The sequence below is a fragment of the Rhamphochromis sp. 'chilingali' genome, assembly GCF_963969265.1.
Source record: "Rhamphochromis sp. 'chilingali' genome assembly, chromosome: 10".
Classification (NCBI taxonomy): Eukaryota; Metazoa; Chordata; class Actinopteri; order Cichliformes; family Cichlidae; genus Rhamphochromis; species Rhamphochromis sp. 'chilingali'.
In genome coordinates this window covers 20,438,392-20,462,920 of record NC_137937.1, presented here as the reverse complement: position 1 = coordinate 20,462,920, position 24,529 = coordinate 20,438,392, and the positions used below count along the sequence as shown (strand labels likewise).

At 39.1% G+C, this 24,529-nt stretch overlaps 2 protein-coding genes across 3 annotated transcripts in view; one reads left to right on the top strand and one right to left on the bottom strand.

The window, feature by feature from the left end:
* The window catches only part of sgsm1a (small G protein signaling modulator 1a), a 37,833-nt gene extending 23,296 nt beyond the window's left edge, over window positions 1–14,537 (bottom strand). For both annotated transcript variants that reach the window (XM_080894494.1, XM_080894495.1), the window contains exons 1-3: window positions 14,472–14,537; window positions 14,298–14,341; window positions 548–623 (exon numbers count right to left, since the gene is read on the bottom strand). In XM_080894494.1, the coding sequence (XP_080750620.1) occupies window positions 548–623; window positions 14,298–14,341; window positions 14,472–14,490 (139 nt within the window). In that variant the 5' untranslated portion in view covers window positions 14,491–14,537. The remainder of the gene's footprint in view (window positions 1–547; window positions 624–14,297; window positions 14,342–14,471) is intronic.
* Window positions 14,538–17,758: 3,221 nt separating this feature from the next.
* slc6a4b (solute carrier family 6 member 4b) lies at window positions 17,759–23,588 on the top strand. Its single transcript, XM_080894057.1, has 13 exons — window positions 17,759–17,975; window positions 18,434–18,568; window positions 18,662–18,881; window positions 19,025–19,163; window positions 19,295–19,429; window positions 20,366–20,469; window positions 21,313–21,440; window positions 21,548–21,660; window positions 21,820–21,951; window positions 22,156–22,255; window positions 22,374–22,474; window positions 22,989–23,156; window positions 23,253–23,588. Exons 1-13 carry the CDS (start codon window positions 17,774–17,776, stop codon window positions 23,331–23,333), a joined length of 1,758 nt encoding a protein of 585 aa, XP_080750183.1. The 5' UTR covers window positions 17,759–17,773; the 3' UTR covers window positions 23,334–23,588.
* The last annotated feature ends 941 nt before the right edge of the window (window positions 23,589–24,529 follow it).

Here is a 24,529-nt window from a genome sequence, read left to right as displayed (position 1 = left end):
ATATTTAGAATAACTTGAAAAGTACAGGTTGTGTATTGTACCTGTGCATTAAAAGTAGACATGTAACTTCCAATAAATTAGTATATATAAATTGAGAAACGTAATGTGCAAGTTATAACAGTAGCAGTTGTTTGGTTGAAAAAAGCAGAAAAAAGCAAAAAAAAAGCAAAAAGCAAAAAAGCAGAAAAAAGTGCAATGAAGTGGCTTAATGGTTAAGAGAAGTATCACTGCGATTGCTTTGTTTTTAATTTTGTCCTGTAATCAATAAATGACTTGTGAGATATAAGCAAGTATGATTTGTGTGACGTAATTTTGAGCAAGGCATCATGTATAATTGATAATATTTTAATGGTTGAAATTAATCATGAGTTTTAGGCCACTTTTAAGAGAAACGTAAGATCAGGTTGTATAGTTCGACATTCAGAGCGAAAGATAAACAAGAGAAAGAGTTCTGAGTAACTTGACTGAAATAAGCTGACATTAAGCCGTTCCAGCATTACAGAATTACTTGGAGAGCAAAAGCTTCACAATTTGTTTGATTACTCACCACAAAAGGACACAATATGGCTGCTGTCTTCGTGGACAAATTTCCTGGTGACAGCTTCTTCCATAATCTGCTTCACCTGTCAATGACATGGCAGATGTTGGGTGACTCATTCAATAATATACCACAACAGGCAAAATTTGGTGGCACAGGAAGATAAATAGATATTTCAAATCTAATGTAATTTTGTGCATAAAAATGAGCTCAGTGATGAACTGGGGTTTGAAATTAAGGTGGGAGGGACACTGAAGAAGGAAGAATGCATGTTAAGTTGGTGGATGAGTCACCAGCTCTCATCTCAAACTACTGGGAAATGAAGGAGATATATTTGGGTGTGGCAGGAGAAAAGGGAAGGGATGGGAGTTCATCACAGACCCTTGTTTCTTACTTTTCACATCCAAATAAATCAAAGCCCAACTTGTTTTTTGTTGTGATATTTTGATACCATGGTAGCATTTACAGGATATTGTTTTATTGTGATATTATACAGAAAAGAGTTAGTCAATAAGGCCCATTTAATAGTTGTTTTTCTCTTTCTCTCTGACCCAAGAATTAATGTGTAGGACTCACAAGCTGGTACCCCAAGGTCGAGAACACCACAGAGATGAGACCACTTCCTTACTCCCATCCTCCCTTCCTTATCTCTTAGAAAAAGGCTCGTTAAAGGCCAGGTGGTTTGTTTCAGAATTCACTAATGAAAGAACTCTGTATTCTATGTCTAGGAGTGTATTTTGCTGGGATGATCATAAATTGTAGCTGAACTGATAAACTACACACAGGATACTTCTTTGCTCACAAGGCAGGAAGACGTTTCCTTATTTGGTCTGTACTGGTTTGAACTGAGAACTTGCTGACACACGAACCTTTTTTTTTCTCTATATAAGCTGTTATGTACTAAATAAACCTTTGAGTCGATTTGGGAAGACAACCTGAAGCAGTCTGTGTTTCCTTGTTCTCCCAAGCTGCTCCCGACGTCGTAACTAACCCAGCTGAATGGCATACCTGAGTGTTACTTTAAATAATTAGGAATCTTAGAAGGAAAGGACAGAACTCTGCTTATCGCTCGTGCCTTGGAGGGAAAACCGGGATGGACATTTTTTCCTTCATTTTTTAAATAAGGATAGAGAGGGTCAGACATCAGAAATGGCTATTATTCAGGTTTTGTCATCTCTGGGATCTGTCCCTCTCTCTGATCACATGCCAACAGCTACAGTTAGAGCCATAAGATTTTGGACAATGACACATTTTTATAGTTGTGAACCACCACAGTGGAACTAAAAAACCAAACAAATCAATCAACAGACTGATGTGCAGACTTTCAGCTTTTAATCGAGGAGTTTAACAAAAGCATTGCATTAACTGCTTAAGAATAGCAACATGTTCTACACATACATGTTATCAAGGGAAATATGGATGAAAAGTGATTGGACATTTGTCTGACACCTGGTTTCATGACCAAGTGAGGCCTGTTGCCTCGTTATTCCACAATGCATTTAGTAGACAGATGACCCCGGGTTGACTAAACTTGCAATTGGTAGCTGTTCACTGGAACTCTCAATATGAGGTCCAAATGAGGGAGGCCATCATCAGGCTGTAACTACTGGTTACACTCAGGAAGAAGTAGGCCAGATTAGACTTTGTCAGAAAACATCTAAACCAGCCTGCACAGTTCAGAACAAATATTTGGTCAGATGAAATCAGGATGAATCAACTCATGATCTGACACCACATTATCTGTCAAACATGGTGGAGGCTTCGGCACGCACTGTATGTTTTCCAGTCGAAGCAGGTCACTACTGTTTATTGAACATGTGACTGCTGATAGAAGCAGTCTATAAAGATGAATTCAGAAGTGTACAGGGCTATACCCTCTGCTCAGATCAGACAAATGCTGCAGAAATGAACAGACAACACTGCGCAGTGCAAATAAAGAGCAGCCAAAAGCAGACTGCAAAAGCAACCCAAGGTTTTCTCAAGGGAAATAAAATATTCTTTAATGGCCAAATCAGTCACCTGTTTCAGTCAAACAGAACATGATTGCCAAAGGCCAGAAAAACCCACAAACAAGCAACAACTGCAGTAGGTGGTTGCAGAAAAGGTATAACATAACAGTTAAAGGGAGGAAACAGAATTTGGTGATGTCCCTGTCTTTCTAGACTTCAGGTAGTCTTTGACTGCAAAGGATTTTCATCCGATTATTAAAATAATCCTCGTATTTAAAATGATGTTAGCTTGTTTAATTACTTTTGATCTTCTGAAAGTGGGGAACTGTGGGTAAAAATAGTTGTAATTCCAAACCATTTACTGCTAAGATTTTTGTTAAAGCTAAAAATCTGCATATCGATCACATAAAGATTGTATCCACTGTGGAGATGCACAGAGGCAAAACTACAAAAAAAGGTAAGTAGTCGGATAATATAAGGCACTAACTGTATAGCCAATAGTTAAGATGATTGGGTGTATCAGCTGCTCTGGTGGCTATGGAGACATCCTACTGTGTGGGCACTGGTCTGCAATATGCATGGAAAGTATCAAGCCCTGGACACGGCCACACAGATAGCTGTAATTTCCTGTTGAAATGAGTCTGTCCACAATGACCATATTGCACTGCCAGGTTCACCCACTACACACAAAGACATTGACTTACGGACACACACACACACACACACACACACACACACACACACACACACACACACACACACACACACACACACACACCTTCTCCAGCACATTAACTCTATATTTCGGTGGCATGGGCAAATATTTTCTCTGTGTGGCACTTCTGCAACTGTAAGGCAATGAAATTTACAGCGGGATCATAATATTTTCCACCAGATAAAGTTCTATCTTCAGATTGGATTTTCCACTATGGCACAATTAAATTGATTAATAATTTCATTACTAGTTTACTCACTATACATAAATGGATTATGCCACCTGTATTTTGATCTCACATTTACTGTAAGAAAACAGAGATAATTAAATCACTTCAGGTCATCCATTTGGCATTCAGATCTTTATTTAAGCAAACATGAGCTGTTAAAATATGAAGGCACACAGTACTTAAAGGCTGGCTATTATCTAACTATTACTACTGGCTATGAGGAATTTAAGTACTGCTGTTAATCAAGATGACAGTAATTTTAGCTACCTTACTGTTGATATTTATTCTAAGCATAGCATCTGACGTTTATGTTTATTGTTCATTTATAAAATGCTAATCTAGTTCTCAAACAAATGAGGTGAAAAGTGTTAACCTCTCACTTAAATTTGATTTTAAGTGAGAGGTTAACTATAATAACTGAAAAGTACTTTTTATACTTGAATAAAGTTACTCAGACATTTGGCAGTACTGGTAAGTTTATATAGTGATGTTTAATACTGTGCAAAAATCTTGAGTCACCCACCACGTCTTTATATTTTGCTTGGAAAAGGCTTTCCACAAGATTCAGGAGTATGTTTATGGGAATTTTTGACTATTCTTCTAGAAGCTGCAGGCAAGAACTATCCCAAGTATTTCATTTGTAATGACCATGAAGAATACAATATGGATGTTGTGGCAAATAGTCTCAATGAATTCTTTGTAACTGCTGGACCAAATTTAGCAAGAACAATCACTCATCCTGGGAAAGCACAGGAAAAACCCGATACACTGATTGACAGAAATCCATATTCTATGTTTCTCACAGCCGTTGATGAAAATGAAGTTCTTGAAATTGTCAAAAAATGTAAAAATCACAAATCTTTGGATTGTAATGATATTGATATGATAGTGGTTAAAAGAGTCATTGAGGCTATTATAAAACCATTTACATACATCTGTAATTTATCATTTCAAACTGGTCGATTTCCAGACAGAATGAAAAGAGCAAAAGTTATACCTCTATACAAATCTGGAAACAAACACCATTTCACAAACTACAGGCCTGTCTCTTTACTACCTCAATTCTCAAAAGTTCTTGAAAAACTGTTTAAAAACAGACTGGAAAAATTTATAGATAAACATAAACTACTCACTGAGAGTCAGTACGGATTCAGATCAAGCAGATCAACATCATCGGCACTATTAGATTCAATAGAATACATCACAAATTCCATAGACAAAAAGCAATATGTGGCTGGGTTATTCATAGACTTGACAAAGGCATTTGACACTATAGATCATGATATATTAATAAGAAAACTAGAACGTTATGGTGTCAGAGGGGTAGTTTTAGATTGGGTCCGGAGTTATTTAAGTGACAGAAAGCAGTTTGTGAAAATAAATGGTGGTTGCTCCTTATGTATGGACATTGCTTGTGGTGTACCCCAAGGGTCAGTTTTGGGTCCAAAATTCTTCAACTTGTACATTAACGACATCTGTAAAGTGTCCAAAGTATTAAAAATGGTTCTCTTTGCTGACGATACAAACATTTTTTGCTCTGGTGATGATCTGCAGAATTTATTGGAGGATATGACTAATGAAATAAGTAAAGTGAAGTTCTGGCTTGATAAAAACAAATTATCATTAAATTTGAATAAATCTAAACTGATGTTATTTGGAAATAGTAGTTTAAATACAAATGCAAAGATTCAAATAAATGGTGTTGATATTGAAAGAGTCAGTGAAAATAAATTTCTGGGGGTAATAATAGATGAAAAACTTAACTGGAGAGCTCACGTAAGATATATTCATTCCAAAGTATCACGAAGCATTGCAGTACTAAACAAGGCAAAACAGGTATTCGACAGAACATCACTTCATATTCTCTACTGTTCACTGGTTTCACCATACTTAAGCTATTGTGCAGAGGTCTGGGGCAATAACTATAAAACCACATTACATTCACTTTTTACTCTTCAAAAGAAAGCAATTCGAATCATCCACAATGCAGGTTATAGGGAACATACAAACTCACTATTTTTGCAGTCTGAAATATTGAAAATTGACGATATAGTGAAATTCCAAACAGCACAAATTCTATTCAAAGCAAAAAATAAAGAACTGCCAGGTAATATTCAGAGTATGTTTTTTTTGAAAGAAGGAAGTTATAATTTAAGGGGTTTTTGTAACTTGAAAACAATGAAGGTACGTACTACAAGAAAAGGCTTTTGTGTTTCTGTTCATGGAGTGAAACTATGGAACAAACTGAATATGGAATTAAAGCAATGTCCAAACATAAAACTGTTCAAAAAGAGTTATAAAAATATGATCTTCTCGATCTATAAAGAAAAGGAAAATATTTAAATTAAGTGAATGTCTCTATTTAAAAACAAACAAACAAACAAAAAATTCATGATGTGATATTATAGTATATAGTATATCAGAAATCTGTTCACTATTTTTATTACAAATTATATCAGTAAGGAAGCTGACTAAATATTCACTGATAATTTATGGCAAAGGGGTGGGATTAAATAAGTGTATACTTCTTCCCACTCCCTTTCAACATGTAAATTAATCAGAATGGTTTTTTGTATGTAATTTGTATAGTATTTTTTTTCTCTCTTATTTCTTTTCTAAATGTACTTGTATATTGTTCACATGTTGAAATAAATTACCAATCAATCAATCAATCAAGCACAATGACCAAGCACAATGCAATTATTCAGATCATGTGGTAAACTCAAACACTGATGTTGGACAAGAAGGCCTAACTCGTAATCTCTGCTTTAATTCATCCCAGAGGTGTTCTTTTGGGTTGGACTCTGTGCAGGCCAGTCAAGTTCTTCCACACCAAGCTCCCTTATACATGTCTTTGTGGACCTTGCTTTGTGCACATGTGCAGTCGTGTTGGAACATCCCCAAAACCGTTCCCACAAAGTTCCACAAACATGAAATTGTCCAAAAATGTCTTGGTATGCTGAAACATTACGAGTTCCTTTAACTAGAACTAAAGGACTGAGCCAAACTCCTGAAAAACAACCCATAATCCCACTCTGCATTGTGCTTGGTGATGCAAGGCTCAGATGCAGCTGCTTGGTCATGCAAACCCATTCCATGAAGCTCTCTACACACTTCTCTTGAGCTAATCGGAAGGCCACATGAAGTTTGGAGGTCTGTAGCGATTGACTCTGCAGAAAGCTGGCAACCCCTGGGCACTATGCACCTCAGCATCCACTGACCCCGCTCTGTGATGTTACGTGGCCTTCTACTTCATGGCTGAGTTGCTGTCATTCCCAGTCACTGTCACTTTGTTATAATACCACTAACAGTTGACTGTGGAATATTTAGTAGCGAGGACTGGACTTGTTGCAGAGGTGGCATCCTATCACAATACCATGTTGGAATTCACTGACCTCCTGAGAGCGTCCCATTCTTTCACAAATGTTTGTAGAAGCAGTCTGCATGCCTAGGTGTTTGATTCTATACACCTGTGGCCATGGAAGTGATTTGAACAGCTGAATTCAATGATTTGGATGGGTGAGTGAATACTTTTGGCAATATAGAGTACAACACTGCATTTCCTACCCCTATTTTTAAGACGGAGACTACAGGCACGAAAATGTAACAGATGCACAAACACTGCTAAGAAAATCTGCCAACTGAGCTCTCACTGTTTATGCAAGATGACAAATTAAATCCACAAATCTTTTTTTTTTCTAAATACTTGGACGACAAATGAACCCAGAAGCCTGGAATAAAAAAAAGCAAAACAACTCACTAATTAGACAGCAGTCATTACTCAAACTTGGACTGTTCGCATCAGTAGCATTGTTTTCTTTAGCATCAACAGAAATGATTCACACTGCCGACACGCCAGAGAAAGTGGCAGTCACTGTGATGCACACCAGCTCCGTTAATGATTATATAAAAGCCTGCGTTCACGCAAACACACACACAAACGCTTAAAACACAGAGGGCTTTTATATGCACCAATTTTTTTTCTCAGTGCATCTGACACACAGAAAACTGACTGCTAACTTGAGGAAGCACCCTCCTCATCTCTCTCGTCTGGGCTACAGATCAGGCCTCTGAGGAATTTATATGGTAAAACGTCTAAGCACAGACAACCTACAGGTTTCTATGGAGACGTCACGAGTCTCACAGTGGATCACTTCCGCCAAAAGGACGCGCAAACATTCATTCATCTCTGAAATAAGAGGCTGAATGCGGCTCTCCGACAGCCACTATTAATATCTAGATGCGCCGTGTTGTCGTCATCTTGTTACTCTGGCATCAATAAAGCAGAAATACCACCCAGACTTTACTTTTTAAAGCAACCATATGTGCTACAATATCACCCAAGAAACAATATATTCTCACTGAGATTTAAGAAAAAACTGAAAATTTAGAGAAAAAAATGATTCATTTCATCAGCAAAGCACGATGAGTCTGCTTGAAGGCAACAGCATGAGTGATAAAGGATCTTTTGAGTATTCCAATTAACTCCTCCAAGAGCAGAGAAAGGAAATAAGAGGGAGAGAGAAAGCTCCTTGCATTAAAATCTCCATCCTACATTATTCATAATCACTAAGTCTAATGCTGAATGAAGGGAGCGCACAATGAAAAAAATAATTACTGTTATTCATGTTAATCTACGGCACATGGAGCTGCAGTTCTCTTATAAAGAGGTCCAGCTGAATCACGATTCCATTATGTGAATTACAGCTTAATACCGAATGAAAAGAGTGATCAGCTGTAAAAATGGCAGAGAATGTGATGCCACCATAAAGGTCAATATAACCAAAAGACAGCCCAAAACAGTTCCAAGGTACTCTAACCACAGGGTGGCTTTTCTAAAACGTCTTTCTGATGACGGCACCTTTACGAGGACGCTGTGGGATTTTGAAGCGCTGATTGTACAGTGTCAATATTCAGCCTTGACATGAAATAATTTTACACGACGTATCATTCGAGGTCGAGACAGGACAGCTTTAGAGGAAGCAGGGCCCTCCATTCACATAACATGGTCCAGTTTGTGCAGATTTGCCTCAACTGCCATACTAAACAGCATGAAGTACTGTAGTTCAGTTTGATTATAAGCAGTGTAGCAGCAGTGCACCTCAGCAAAGCCAGGTAATCCTATCCTATCGATTTAAAAGTGTCACTAGGGCTACTTTCAAAAAAAGAAAGGAAGATTTGGGATGTTGTGCAAAATGTAAATAAAAACAGAATGCACATTTCCAACATGGAAAACATCAAATCTTTAAACTGAGACATTTTACTATTTCATATGTAATATTTGCTCATTTTGAATTGTTGTCTCTCTCCGGGTACTCCGGCCTCCTCCCACAATCCAAACACAGGCAGTTAATGGGGTTAGGTGAACTGGTGATTCAAAATTGCCCATAGGTGTGAATGTGAGTTGACTGGTTTTTTGTTTCTCTGTGTTAGCCCTGCGACAGACTGACAACCTGTCCAGGATGTAAACCACCTCTCGCCCTATGGCCGCTGGGACAGCCGCCAGCCTCCCCGTGACTCTGAATTGGCTAAACAGAAGAAAATGGATGGATGGATGTTGTCCCATTCTTGAATGACATAGCATTCTAACTGCTCAGCTGTCCTGGGCCTTCTTTGTTATATTTTTCCTTTCATGATGCATCAAATGTCTTCAAGTGGTTAAAGGTCAGGATTGTATGGAGTGCAGGAAGCAATGCTGCTGTAACAGCTGCTATGTGTGGTTTAGCATTGTCTCGGTGAAATGTGGATGGCCTTGCCTGGAAAAAAAAAAGTCATCTGGATGGAGGCATATATTCCTTTAATAAGTCACTTTTATACACCTTTCAGCATTGATGGTGCATTTTCCAGATATGCAAACTGCCAATTTCAGAAGCGCTAATGCACCCACATACCATCAGAGACGCAGGCTTTTGAACTGAGAGCTGAAAATAAATCGGATGGTCCATAAAGATTTTTACATTTTGACTTCTCTGACCACAGAAGAGTTTTCCAGTTTGCCTTAGTCTGTTTTTTTATGAGCTTTGTCCCAGAGAAGATGGCAGCATTATTATGGATTATGCTTATATACGACTTCTTCTTTGCGTCACAGAGCTGTAACCTGCATTTGTGGATGGCACGGTGAACTGTGCTCACAGACAGTGATTTCTGTAAGTGTTCCTGAGCCCCTGCAGTGACTTCCACAACAGAAATGTTCTGTTGTGGTGGTTAATGTGGTGCTGCCAGACAGCCAGAAAATCACGTGCATCCAATATTGCTTTTCATCATTGTCCCTTGCACACAGAGAGTTCTCCAGATTTTCCGATCTGTTGATGATTTTATGTATCGTATACGATGGGATATAAAGAGTCTTCACAATGTTACATTGAGGAAAATTATTCTGAAAGTTTTCCACAATTTCTTTTTGAAGATTCATGAGCTTTACCGCTCTAAAATGCTCTTTTTATATCCAATCATCTTCCTGACCTGCTGTCAGTCAAACTAATTAGTTGCAATTACCACTTACGTTTCCAGCTTTTAGTTGCCCCTGTAAAATTTTTATTTTATATTTTTTCATGAGAAAGTTTTTTTTTTTTTTGTAAATATAACATAGATATCTTTTCTATGTTCTACTGAAAATAATCAGATTTGCAGGTCATTACATTTTACACAGCATCCTAACTTTTTTTGGAATTGAGATGCTAGTTTTTAATGAAACAATCTCAGAAATATTAGTTTCTAATACAATAATAATATCTGATGTTTTCCCTGCATTTGTCCCTGCAAAATGAATGCATCAGCCCTGGATTAGTGCTGTAGCCACTCCATAATCTGCTTTGTATCTAGTAGCTGCTCACTACTGAGTCAGAGTCTCCGTCTTGCAACGTCTGTGAAGAACTGGTTCTTGTACAAATCCCTGAGACCAGGAGTATACGCACAAGCAATCAACACAACATGATGAAATTCACAGACCTCCACTGTGTTTGCTGCACAAACAGTTAAAGTGAAAAATCTCTATAAACAGTCAATCTCTCAGTCTATTCAGTTTGACTACCTGCAAAAGTTCTCACTTTGATTCATTTGCTTTTTTTGTCCTCAAAATGTAATTAAGCCAAGGCCAAAGCTCTATTTAGCAATTTCAAAGAAAGTACTCCGGATGTGCATAAATATTTACTAGATTCTTCCCTTGACCGCGCTCTACCTCTCCACCTAGTTTTATGAAATTCCGCTTGGTAGTTTTTGTGCAATCTCGTTTATAGACAGGAGGAACTCAAGACCCAACAGTAAAAAATTAAACAGGAAACTAAATGACACAGCTCTTCAGTTTCTCTCCCTCTCTCTATTGCCCCTTCTCTCCTTTAGCAAACACAGGTGTGTATTTCTGTTTGTGTGCATGTGCACGTGCACACGTGATTTTCAAGAAGGCGGAGGGAGCAGCACGATCAGAGCGAAATGCAGCCAGACAGAGTGGGGCTCTGTATCAAAGCTGAGGCAAATAAGATTTCTTATTTAAAACAATTTTGCACCAGAAGGCAATTCAGCTGTCACAGACATCCTGCGCTCTCTGGATAATGGCCCACATCCAGGTATATTTGAGCAGACTGATGGCACAAAACCAGCTGGGCAAGGAGAGTGTGAGAACACACAGCATAGAGTCACCATATGGCACGGCCCACACTGAGTAATAAAAACCATAAACTGATGTGAAAATGGCACAGACAACAACAACAACGTCTATCTTTCCTTTCAGGGACTGAAGAAGTAGATACAGCTTTTTCAAAAATGTTATCAACAGATTTAATAGATGTAGCAAAAAAAGAAAAACCCTAAAAACCTCTGAATAAGTTTCCACTATCTCTGATTTTGGCCACTCTTCAGCTGAAAAATGTTGAAGGATGTCTCAATTTAGCTTTTATTAGACTCCTCTAAAGCCATCAGTTTCTCCTGATTGAGACATTCCTTAGTGGATTTCTATTGGGACCAGAATCTTTATCCTGCTGAAAGCTCCATTTCTGGCTCAGGTTCAGTTTTTGGATAGACTGACCCAGAACTCTGTGATATGACGCTGAATTCATAGTTGACTAAATGACTGTAGGCTGCATGAAACAAACCCAAACTATAACATTTCCATTTCCAATCAAAGTTGGAATGAGGACCTTCTCCTAAAAGATGTTTTTGTTGTGAACCAAACATATCTGCTGGGTACTTGGGCTTCCTCCCTCCATCCAGAAACAAGCATGTTGGGTTAACTGGTGATTCTAAATGGCTTTTGGCTGTGATCTAGATAAAGTGCTTTAAGTGGTTTGAATGGTGGGTGAAACTAGAAAAGCGCTACATAAGTACAACACATTACATTATTGATATTGTGGCCAAACAAACGTATGTGTATATATTTCCGTTCCTAATGATCTGGTCTTTGGTTGCTTTGTAAAACAGTAGCTTAGCTTTGATGCTATTTTTGGACAGCAAAGGCTTTTCCTGACAAAATTCCACACAGGCTACATTTCTGATTGCTCTGATTGTAGATATATGGAGTTTGACACCAGGCTCTGAAAGACTGTCAGCACGTCATGCAAAGACATTTTGGGTTTCTGAGGCTTCTTTTTGCATCTAATGTCCTGCCTGTGGGCTAAATTTGCTGGAGGGCAAAGTGAAATGTTTAACATCTAATAGTTTTCCTTGCAAATAATTCAGATATCTTTTTAAATCACTTGCCACACTCTTAGACATTCATCGGCACAGAGAACCTCAGATGTCAAAGATTTTAAAAGGACCTCCTTTACAAGCTTCCGATCACTGCCAGGATCAGTGATGCTTTTTTAATTATGAAAATGTTTTAAAGAATGTAAATTGTATGTGTCATTTGTTTGCCCATCAGCTCAGTGTGTATCCTGATCGAATATGGTAAAAAAAAAAGAAAGTAACACTTTCCACTCTTCTTTTTTCTTTTCAGATTCTTACATCATTAAAAATGCTGATCTTCATTAAAAAGCTGTCTGAGAATAAAGTCGCTGCTACGCTAACAAAGAGCCCCAGTGAAAGAATCTTTGAGAGGCCTTATGCACACAGAGAGCATATTTAATCATGGGAAGGGTCTGCTCTCCACAGATAAACACTGGAGAAGCAGAGGAAAACAAATCAGGCCACCGCCTCTACACTCTTCCTTTCACAACATTCAGGATGTGATGATTTAAAGGAATAAAGCCCAGTAGAGCATGAGGTAATTAGAGAGGAAAGTTAAAAAAAAACATAAACACTTTTATCAAATGAAGGTTGAAAATGTCTCCATGCAACAATCAAACAGCTGTTACTGTCCCTCTTCATCTGAATATTCTTTTAGAGACCAAAACCAACAAGACTCGGAGGGTTTGGGTTATATTAGAAAGGCGTGGATGACACTGAGAAAACCTACCCTGTACAAACAAAGGGCAACAAAAACGCTTAACTGTAAAGTATACACCACTACAGGACAATGGAAACACAATAAGGTAACACACAGCAGTCTGCTAACAGACATGCACCTGTCATCTATCTCCAATACACTGGATGTGCTTTCGTTTTAGATTTCAGCTGTCAGAATGTTATCGCTCTACTGTGAATATTTCAACGTGTCTCTGTTATGATAAATCAACTTCCTGTTGGGGAGTTTTAGCTTCCTGCCAGTCCCATGTTTGGGTGGACGCAATTACGACCCCAGAAGCTTGCTGCTGATTTAAATAAGGTTGCTATGTGTGAAAGAAAGGGTGTTATTACTTTAAGGAAGCTGCTGAGATTTAATACATGTTTTAAAAAAAGGAGCAAAGCGGGGGAAAAAATGGTGCCACTCTTGTTTACCTTCAGCATCTATATGAAAGGAGGCTCTTCACAAAGGCACGGCCCATCAGTTTGGACATCTCACAACATGTTCACTTCCATCATGCTTCCACCATCAAGGCAAAGGTTTAGCCAACATGCCAATAGATACTATCTATTTTCAACCATTCCCCTCCATGACTGGTGACATGTAGGACATTTGGCTCTCGGACTTTAGAATTTCACCTGCAGTTTACTTTAATACTTACTGAGCTGAATGTAGTGTGCCTGCTTATCTTCAAGACTGTATAGGGGAGTGTTGGCGGCACAATCACCTCGACCGTTCATCATAATCTAATGAAACTCTATAACCTTACTAAGGCATTCATTTTGTGGAACAAAGGGCTTAACACTATGAACCATAAAAACATTAGCTAATCTAATAACACCTTCCTCCAAACAGATGCTCCTGCAGGTCGAGCTTTGCATCCCCGCACCAGCCTCATTAACACAGGCTTTATGTAACAGTCTAAACAGTCATTATCATGTCAGTGACATGTATGGAAGCTTTCATATACACAAAACTCATTACACACACACACACACACACACACACACACACACACACACACACACACACAGTTTGAGTCTAGAATCACCAAATGGTTTGGCAGAAGGCTGATGGTTTGCTGTGCCATAAACACAACAAACACTGGCTAAAGACAATCTGCTTCCTTCGTGCTGCTTCTCCACCCAAATAATTAGTGAGGTGCAGCACTACATCATTCATGCTGAGAACAGACCTTAACAAATTAACCAACCATAAACTGTTACTGGACTTTAATAACTATTATTAGTATTCTACTTTTTCTCCCTTACTATCAGCTTGTTTCCTGGTGTTTTTCTGGCTGAGGTACAGATGAGCACCACAGGCACACATCTGTAATCATCACCAGGAAACAGCTGACACGGTGCCAGCCAGTGTTTGTTAGGGATCACCTGACAAGCCTCTTCGAGCACAGGCTGAACTGCAGAGCTTCATACGAACCAACATGTTTGTTTTTCCGACTCGATAACTGCTGAGCTGAAAACACCCACCTCCTTTTTGACGGTGCGCAGCAGCCGCTGACGGGTCTCTGCCTCTGAAACACAAATAAAATAAACCAAACAGCGCATCTTTACTTTCTGACACGACTCAACTTTCTCCGCGTTCCCAAACAGAGCCAAATGTTACTTAAATAAATTTAAATTAAAATGTTCTTTTGCTCCCACCTGCCATGATTGTTGCCATGGATCCTGTCTCCTGTCTGAACGCAGCACCCTCCCATCAGCTGCTTGTACAATGTGGATCACGACTCCACCTCCTCCGAGCACACGCCTCTTAAAGACACGCTGCGCTCCCTCCGGGAACGGGTCAGAACCAGGGGAGAGAAATAAATGTTCACCGAAAGACAGCTTTCTAGCCTTAAAATCGGAGTGGACTATATTATTTACGGATACAACCCGTATGGATGCAACGTATTACAAACGCTCTTTAGTTACAAGAAATCTTAGCGACAATCTGACTCAAGGATAGTAAAAATAATTTGGTTTAACCGAGATTTTGGATGAAATCTATTACTGAAATTAAAACATGACTAAAACACATCAGAGCTTCGTTTTTGCGTAAATTTATCAGATGGGGAAATCTTTTGTCCTTACGCCATCTTGTGGTCAAAATGTAGAAGAACGGTTAAATTAAGATGCCAAACAAAACAAAACTGAAATTAAATTAAATTCTGGGTAAAATTATTATATAAAAATCAGTTATTAACATAATAAACCAATAAAAAAATAAAATTCATTGATTAACCGTAACTACTAAAATAATAAGTAAATAACTAACTAAATTAATGAATAAAATAAAAACAAAAGGCGCAAAAGAGAATAAAAAGAAATAAAATAAAATATATATGAAGATCCATTCTTCCCCTCATCTGTTCTACTGTAACACTCTACTGCATGTCAAACCAGATATGACTCTTCATTATTTTTCTGTAAAATTTAAAATAAAAAAAGCTTGAAAAACCGCGTCATTCTGCAACAGAAAATCCCCACAAAGAGTTATAACTCACACTGTCCAGAAGATGGCGACTGTGTAATATATATTTATACCCAGTGATTAGAAGAAAAATAACCAGCAGGTCCACGTGGATCACCATTTTTCACCTTTTATTTAAATTTTGCACTTACTTTATTTTTTTCTCATAGCATCCAACTCAGAACACATTAGAGAAACCTGCAATGTGAGTTGGAGAACCACAGTAGACTTGAGTGAACTATAGAGTGGGAGATCTTAAGGCCATGAGTCCAGCCACGCCTGGAGGACTGAGCTGTCAGGTGAATCAGGTGGTGAAAGGATGGAGTGATAACACAAGATGACAGACTGAGGGGACTGAGGGGTGCAGGGTTGGGCCCCTTTCTCCCCCCACGTTGTTTTTCCTCACAAGCATCCTCTTTAACCCAGGATTCCCCGGCTGGGGTGACTCACACCTTTAGTTAATGTGAGGTAATAGGATGTCGTTTTAAGTGTCATAACAGGACTTCTGCCTGAGTAAACAGCACAGCACACCAAACTCCTCACCAGCTATCCTCTGCCTAATTAGCAATGTTTGTCTTTAGACCACAGCTCAACGCACACAAACATCAACACTCCACATTTATTTGCAGCCTTTTAGCGTAATGCTGTTCTGTATAGGAAGAAAAATGTATTTAAAAAAATGGACAGGTTCCTATGAATCACAACAAGGTGCAAGTGGACAGATCAAATAACAAATAACAGGGGTTGCAGTAAAACTTGATTTAAATACATTTTGATATAAATATACAAAACAGATGAAAAAGGTTAAATTTAGGGACTTCGTTATTTTCTAAATGACAACAACTCAAAGGATTTTTAAACCACACCAACACCAGCTTTAGAAATAACAATGCTGTGTCATACAGGCCTCTTTGCCTGTCAGCAGAGCCTCTGGCAGAAGCCAACATGCACATGTCGATGCGTGATTAGAGTCGACGTGCTCTAACAGACACCAGGGCATGTGAGGGAGGCTCCTGTCAGTCTGATGCTCTTCTGCACATGTATGCCAATGCAGATTGACAGGTTTGTATGTCTGAGAAGGCCAGTAATGTATGGTTTGTTGCTATGTTATTGGCCCTCAGGGGCCCCTACACCTCGGCTGGATAACCACAGCCTTTCCCTCCCAGCTTTTCTCCATCCTAGCTCTGACAATAATATTATCACTTGTATTATAACTTTCTCTGCCTCTCCCTCTCTGTCTATTACCCGGAGAGGTGCTAACTTGAAGGGGAAATAATCTATATTCTTTTTTGCTTCTCCTTTGATGTCCATTTAGCAGGAAAGGGCCAAAACAACAGTTATTAAACAATCCTTCTGCACAGCACGTTGCCCCAGCTTCAGGTGGGGAAGCTGGGCAGTAAACCATGTGACACCAGGCCAGACAGTGCAGCTGCAACTTGGTTCTTAAGTGACAATTTTATGATATTACTGGATGTCTCCTGTCCTATCCTGTGTCATATCCATTTCCCAAAGTAACTTCATTTGATGCACTCTCTCCGCTCACAGACCTACATGACCATGGCTCTCTGACTATCCAGTTAGTAGCCTTTTCAAACTACTCAGTGCTAAAAGCGGTAGATTTGATTACAAATTCATTTTATTAGGTTTCCCTAATCAGTGCAGTTAAGCTACTGTGATTCTATTTTGCTGTCTTCACCAAACTATATGATGCCACAGGACCAGCAAACCAAGATGGTCCAAGGTGCCGTTTATGGCTTTCTGTATTAAATCTGTGGAAGTTCAAACTGACCGATTGCACACTAGTTAAAATTACTGTTACACTGTGTCAGAAGCCTGTTGTTTGATTTAATCTTTCACTCATGTTTCAGGTATAAGATGTTGAAATCAATTTTCCTTGGCCTTTTTTTGCAAAAATAAAGACACTGATATCCCCAGAAAATGAGGATCATAATGTACCAATTCATCCAAATTCAGTCTTTATATTCTAAAGTTTGAGTTTCAGGCGGCAACAAATTCTAATTCATATTGATAAAAAGAGAAAATATGAGGTTGCAGAGTTTTGAATTTCGATGGTGTGACGTGCAAGAGATGACTTACACAGCGAAACTTCAACATTCACTTTACTGCACATCATGATGCGTTCAGGGGAAAGGAGTTTAAAAAAAATGTGAGTAAAGCTGCAATCCCATCAGTCTTTGCTGCTGGTGAAATTCAACCGTGTTCAAAAACAGGCCTCTCGCCTTTAAAGTGAGTTATCGCATTGATCAACTCTAGCATCGTCGCTTTAGAGTCTGTAAATCATCCTGGACGTTTTAGTTGAAAGACGGTTAAAAAGTGAGGGTATGATTTCTACTGACAGGTATCCCCAAGTGTAGCACCAACAACTCCTCCCACTCGACCCTGTCATCATCACAGGAGAAGCATCCTCCTCTCTGAGGAGCTGTTCCTCTGCCTGACTTTTCACAGTCCGGTGCCCCGACAGGACTCAGCGGTCATGGCCGGCAGTCTGACCCACCACAGCTCCCCGAACCCCGGCTATAGCACCAACAACGCGGTCCCGGTGCCGGTCATCACGCAGACGGAGTCCCGAGACAAATGGAGCAAAAAGATGGATTTTCTCCTGTCTGTGATTGGCTTTGCTGTGGACCTTGGGAATGTTTGGAGGTTTCCGTACATATGTTATCAAAACGGTGGCGGTAAGTAGGCTAAAGGTTTAAAAGCAGGTTGATCTATAAGTTAGGATGTGCGGACTTTGTTTGTAAAACTTGTTCTGTCCTCAAATGATTTTGATCTCACAGTTTCTGCTCGAAAAAGATGACAGCAGAAACTGTCCATGGTGCTGAAGAGAACATCCATCCGTTAGAAACTCAATTAAAAAGTCTTTGAAATGCATTTGGTCTTTGTTTATAATTTCAAAAAATAAAAGAGCTTAACAAGTTCATATTAAGATAAGATTTTTAGGTCAGGGGACAAAAACTAGGAAAAGAATCACAGGACTATGTGGACAATTCTTTCTTTGCCTGCTCTAACAAGTGGGTCAGTTTCACTTAAATCATGCAGATTCACTCTTTAAGCTGGGATGGGAACCAAAATCAGGTTTAAGTTAGTGTTTTTGTCATTTACAAATGTCCTCAGATGTCATCTCTCCATGCAGGTGCTTTCCTTATTCCCTACATTTTGATGGCCATCTTTGGTGGTGTTCCGCTCTTCTACATGGAGCTGGCACTGGGACAGTTTCACAGAACTGGAGCCATATCAATATGGAAACACATCTGTCCCATTTTCAAAGGTGAGGCCTGAGCTGCTCGACAGATCATGTGCGGACAAAACACATTTTTTATTTGCAGCTACAAAGCTCTTTTCATTTCCTGGTGTGTTTCAGGTATAGGATACGCCATCTGCATCATCGCTCTGTATGTGTCCTTCTACTACAACACCATCATCGCCTGGGCCCTCTTCTACTTCTATTCCTCGTTCTCCAGCATCCTGCCTTGGACTAACTGCGACAATGTGTGGAACACCCCCGACTGCACCAACTATTTTGGCATGGACAACATCACCTGGACAAATGCCTCCAGGTCTCCGGCAGAGGAATTTTACACGTAAGTGCATGTAAGTGTGAGTAGCAAAAACCACATAGGTACACGGCTGTGCGGGAATCCTTGACACAGTCAAGCTGGTGGTTTTGTTTGGGAAATGTGATCTTGTTGCTGAAAACGTGATGTTCCATGTTTTGTTTCAACAGGAGGAATGTTCTTGAGATCCACAAGTCATCTGGGCTGAGAGATGTTGGTGGGGTTCGCTGGCAGCTGATGCTTTGCCTTTTTCTCATTTTCACCATAGTGTACTTCAGCCTGTGGAAGGGCGTGAAGACTTCAGGGAAGGTAATTTTTTGCTGTCGCTTTACTGCCACAACAATGGATGTTCTTTGCTTGAATCACAGATTTTATCTTAGATTTCTGGTTCTCTTACACCTTTGTTTCCAACTCTGATATATCGCCTTCCTCTGCACCAGGTAGTGTGGGTGACCGCCACATTGCCCTATATTGTGCTTTTTATCCTGCTCATTCGAGGCGCCACTCTGCCAGGAGCCTGGAGAGGTGTGGTGTTTTATCTCAAACCACAGTGGGGAAAGCTGCTGGAGACCAGTGTGAGTTGAAGCTGGGGGACCAGCTGGTTTGTTATAAATTATATAATTATTTAAAGTTAAAAACAAACAAACAAATGCTGTTAATTTAAACGATCCGTAAAACCCTTGTTCTACGAGAATACGTTTTCAGTTACCTGTAGTCTCATTTGACATGTGTAAAAATTAAGTAAATAAAAGAATAATTTATTTTCACCGATGTGAGAAGAATCAATGCAGCCACTTTTTAGAGCAGCATTTTATCTATAGCAGGGTCATTTTTTTGCTAATATGAAAAAAGTGCTTATAACCTCTTAGAACTTTCACACTTAGCAGGTCCTGGTGAAATGACTCAAATAAGTTGATATTCTTGATAATTTTAACCAACACTGAGGAGAAATCCCGATGCATATTTAACTTGTTAAAATGATGACACTCAGACATGCAGCACAGCTGGATCTTCCAAATATTCATTTAATTCTACCCACTAGTCCCCTGAGTATCAGCCTGTATTTCTTTTCTATCTATCGCGCCTTCTCATCTTCCTTCTTAGCTCGCTGCTGTTGTTTGCAAAACATGTGTGAGTGCTTTGGTTAGAAGAGAATATGGATGAGATGAAATGAGATGCATAAATAAGCCACAGAGCAGGATAATAAGATGCATAATTGGTTTAGATTTTCTGCCATTAACAAAAGCCTCCCTTTCTGTCTCCCTCCCCGATATCCAACGCTGTCCTCTTCTTTTTAATGCCGAATGCGAGCTGCTCTTCAGATCTCCCTGCATACAGCTGTGTACCCACTGTACCACTGACACAACCAATCTCTGCTTGGCAAAATAAAATAAAATAAAAAAAACAAGAAAAATTAGATGGTGTTTAATCAGTGACAATTTATTTTAATACTCTTAAATACCATAATAATCTACAGCATCCCAGAGCATTTTTGCCTCTGTGTTTTGTAGGTGTGGGTGGACGCTGCTGCTCAGATATTCTTTTCTCTGGGCCCAGGGTTCGGGGTCCTCTTGGCTCTTTCAAGCTACAACTCTTTCACAAACAACTGCTATCGGTAAGATCCCTCAGTGCCTGCTGACATATGAGACACTGAGTTATTGTCTGAAACTGTGGTTGTGGCTTAAATAGTAAAGACTGATGCTCTGGGTGAAATGCTGAAACCATTGCACGAGTGAAAACACATCTCCTTTTGAGCGTTGTGTTTGATTTTAACGACAAGCTTTGGAAACATTATCCCCGTAACGCCTAGTGTGTCACATTTGATACACTATTTGATACTATTTGAGTTTTTGAGACTTCTGCGCCGACGGTGTGATTTTCTTTTACCTCAGAAAAAAATGTGATAAATTGCACGATACAATTTTAAGCAATAAATTTCCAAAATAAAAAAATAAACCAATTTTTTAAAAAGCTGAACATAGTGTGATACAAATTAAAACTCAAATATGTTTTTTGTATTTTAATTTCTCTTTTGTTTAACAAGAAAAAGTTAAAATGATTGGGAAAGAAATGTTTGAGAAAATATGTCATGTAAGATGCATACAATACAATGTATATACGTTTCCATAATCTCTTGATAAACAAATAAAAAAATAAAATAAAAAAAACTCAAATATGCAAATTCTAGTTTTAATTTCTCCATGTGTAATTAATGTATTCTTTATTATCTGTTAATTGTAAGTTATTTATTCTATACTTTATAAGCAAACAGTATCTTGTCGGCTTGTTGGGTGTGTGTGAGCTAAGTGTCTCAGAAAAAGTTTTAAGAAATTTGTAAAGAAAACCAGGCGAAATGCTGAAAATGTCATTTCTGCCTCCGTCTGCAAACAGACCTGTTGTTTAAGAAAGTGTTTTTCTATAAGTAAGTTCAATGACTGCGCTGCTTCCTCCTTGGCAGCGACGCCATCGTGACCAGCTTGGTAAACTGTCTGACCAGCTTTGTGTCGGGCTTCGTCATCTTTACGGTGCTGGGCTACATGGCAGAGATGAGGCAAGTGGAGGTTGAGGATGTAGCCAGAGACAAAGGTCAGCAGGCAAAACAGTAAAACATTGTTTTAAATAAAATGTATTGTAACTATTATAATTACAGATACTCACTCCCATCTGTTCATGTTCATTTCTGTGCTTTTAAGGACCGAGCCTACTCTTCATCACCTACCCAGAGGCCATTGCAAACATGATGGGCTCGACCTTTTTCGCGATCATCTTTTTTGTGATGATGATCACACTGGGACTGGACAGCACGGTACGAGATGAGAAACCTAGAAGTATTCAGTGCATGATGATTACTACCACAGATTCAAATTCATAAATTCAGTCCAATATTTCTTATTTCATGAACTTCAAACATCCTTACACTTCTCTACATGTTTCTAATGATAACAGCTGTCTCTGTGTGCTTCAGTTTGGAGGGCTGGAGGCGATCATCACTGCTGTGTTGGATGAATATCCAGATCAGTTCTATCACAGACGGGAACTTTTTGTTCTGTGCTTGGTGGTTGTCTGTTTTTTAGGCTCTCTGAGCACCCTTACCAATGTAAGTTACTCGTGTTTTATATCCTCATCAAACCCGAGAGAGCAAAAAGCATCGCCTCAATATTTTAAAACAATTACCTTCAATTATAATTAATGCTCTGGATACATTGTAGCAAATTGGAGTAGTGCTATCTACTGTCTGCTGCTCAAATGAGGGGAAATGAGTGCTGACTGATGATCAATGATTGTAAAATCTTACTGGCAGGGTGGTGCCTACGTGGTGAAGCTGCTGGAGGAGTTTGGAGTTGGAAGCTCAATTATTGCAGTGGGTTTCCTTGAGGCTATTGCAGTTTCCTGGTTCTATGGTAAAAAAAAAAAAAAAAGGAAAAAAAAGAAGAAATCTATTGACTAGTTTTCTGTTTCTTTTATCACCAGTATAAATTGGTGACCTATAAGGGATTGTATTATTTTTGCTGATTTCAGGAATCCATCGATTTAGCAATGACGTTCAGGCTATGCTTGGGAAAGCCCCGGGACTGTTCTGGAAAGTGTGCTGGGTTGCTATCAGTCCTGCGTTTCTGGCGGTGAGAGATACTCTGAACACCCAAAGGTTCAGTCGTAATGTCAGCGGTTATGCTGTATAAAAACGACAAGATCTTTTAGTTATCTTCACTCATTGTAAATACTTTAACACATAGTTCTTTGGGTCAAATGAGCATCATCCAGTTAAACCACTCAGAGATCAGTGAGCTGTAGCAGACAAGGATATGAGAGAAAGCTCATTGCAGGATCAAAAGACAGCTTCAGCAGTGGCCTTTAAAGTTGAAGAGAGCAGACAGTTCAGTGCCCCCTCTGTAGATTAAATTCTTCTCTTTGTGAAGTAGCTTCCTTAAATATTTTCTAGCATGCACACAGACATATGCTGTTTGATACCCTAATCTCTTATTTGCATCCACCTATAAGGTTGTTGTCCTGATGACATTTTAGAATTAGAAATCTACACCAATAAGACTTCTTTTACATATTTTTAAATAATGGACTCAGTACAGGTCATATATTAACATATATGGAAATGCTGCGTATCCCATATCTTCTCAGTATATCATTGTGAGCTCCCTGCTGAAAGCACCACCCCTCGCACTGTTTGATTACAAGTACCCGGACTGGAGCATCATAGTCGGGTACATCGTTGGCTTATCATCCTTCATTTGGGTCCCAATCTACATGGTCTACAAGCTGGTGTGGACCCCTGGTTCCCTCAAACAGGTCGGTGGATGCGTGCAAAGTCCTGAAACTGTTTCTGATGCATTTTCTTCTAATCTAACCTCTGCTTCGTTTGCACGCGTCCCTTGTTTTCCACAGAGATTGGCCGTGTGTCTGAGGCCCGAGAGGACAATACCAGACATCCACGCTGAGAACCTCAACATGGCCACTGTACCATAGAGAGATAAACATCTCTGTGTGCTTTTAGATTGCCATTAAAACCACAGTTGTAGGTTTGTTTATGGCTGAACCTAAACATGATCTAACATTATGACTGATTACCAGTTAATGGTGTTGAACTCTCACTGCGTATGTACACTCTGTATAAAGGTAAATGCTGCTAAATTTTTAATTTTGAGAGGATTTGAGATACTCATATCTCTGCCCTATGTGTGTGTGTGTGTTTGTGTGAGAGAGAGAAACAGAAACGATAGAGAGAGAGCGATTCAGACCTGCGTCACCAGGATAGTTTAGAGTTTTCTCGTTTTGCTTTCTTGTGGTTGTACAAGTTAAGTGGTAAAATCTGTGGTCTCTTTTCATCTTATAAAGATAGATGATGCCAAGGAACATGGGAATATTTGCATGGGAACATTTCTATATTTTATGTACGTTGTTGCTTTGCATGCTCAGCTTTACTAACAGTGGGATCATCAGTGTTGCAGTTGTAGCAGCAGTGAGGCTATCATAGTTAATCTCGGTTGAGTGAGTCATTTCGTGTTATTTACAACCAAAACCTGAGGTAAATAACAAAAGAGTGTATTACAGTGTATTTGATGTATTTTGTATTTAGACAGTAGGTCTGTAATACAGTGCTTGCATAGGATTTTAAAGGCAGCAGCTTGAAGAAGTCAAAGTTGAAAAAGTTGTTTTTTTCCCTACTAGTGTTTGCAGTGGAGGTAAGTGAGACTCTCAGACAAAGACCGTGTTAAAAGTGTAATCTTCTTATCATAACTGTGAGTGTATGTTTCACAGTTAAAGTAGACACTAATACAATATGTAAAAGAATTTAATGATTATTTTAAATGAGACTGTTGAATATTTTCTGGTCTTTGTCTGATAGCTTCATTTAACTCCAGATAGCCTGTCTTGCCTTAATATGAATACATGCTATACTGTATTTGCAAAACTTGGAAAGGTTGTATTGATATCTATGGATTCTGTGCCTCTCCAGACAATATTTCCACTTTCTAATTTGAGACTGTTCAAATGTTTGTTTGCTTGTTTGTTTGTGTTTTGCATATAAATAGTAGCTCTGTTTTAGTGTTACCTTATCTGAAATGCTTTATCCTTTATTTACAATTAGGGAACGATGTGATGCCCGAGGTTGATGATTGTTCTGTGCTTTCTGTTCTCTTCGGTGTGGTTTCTGTAGACAT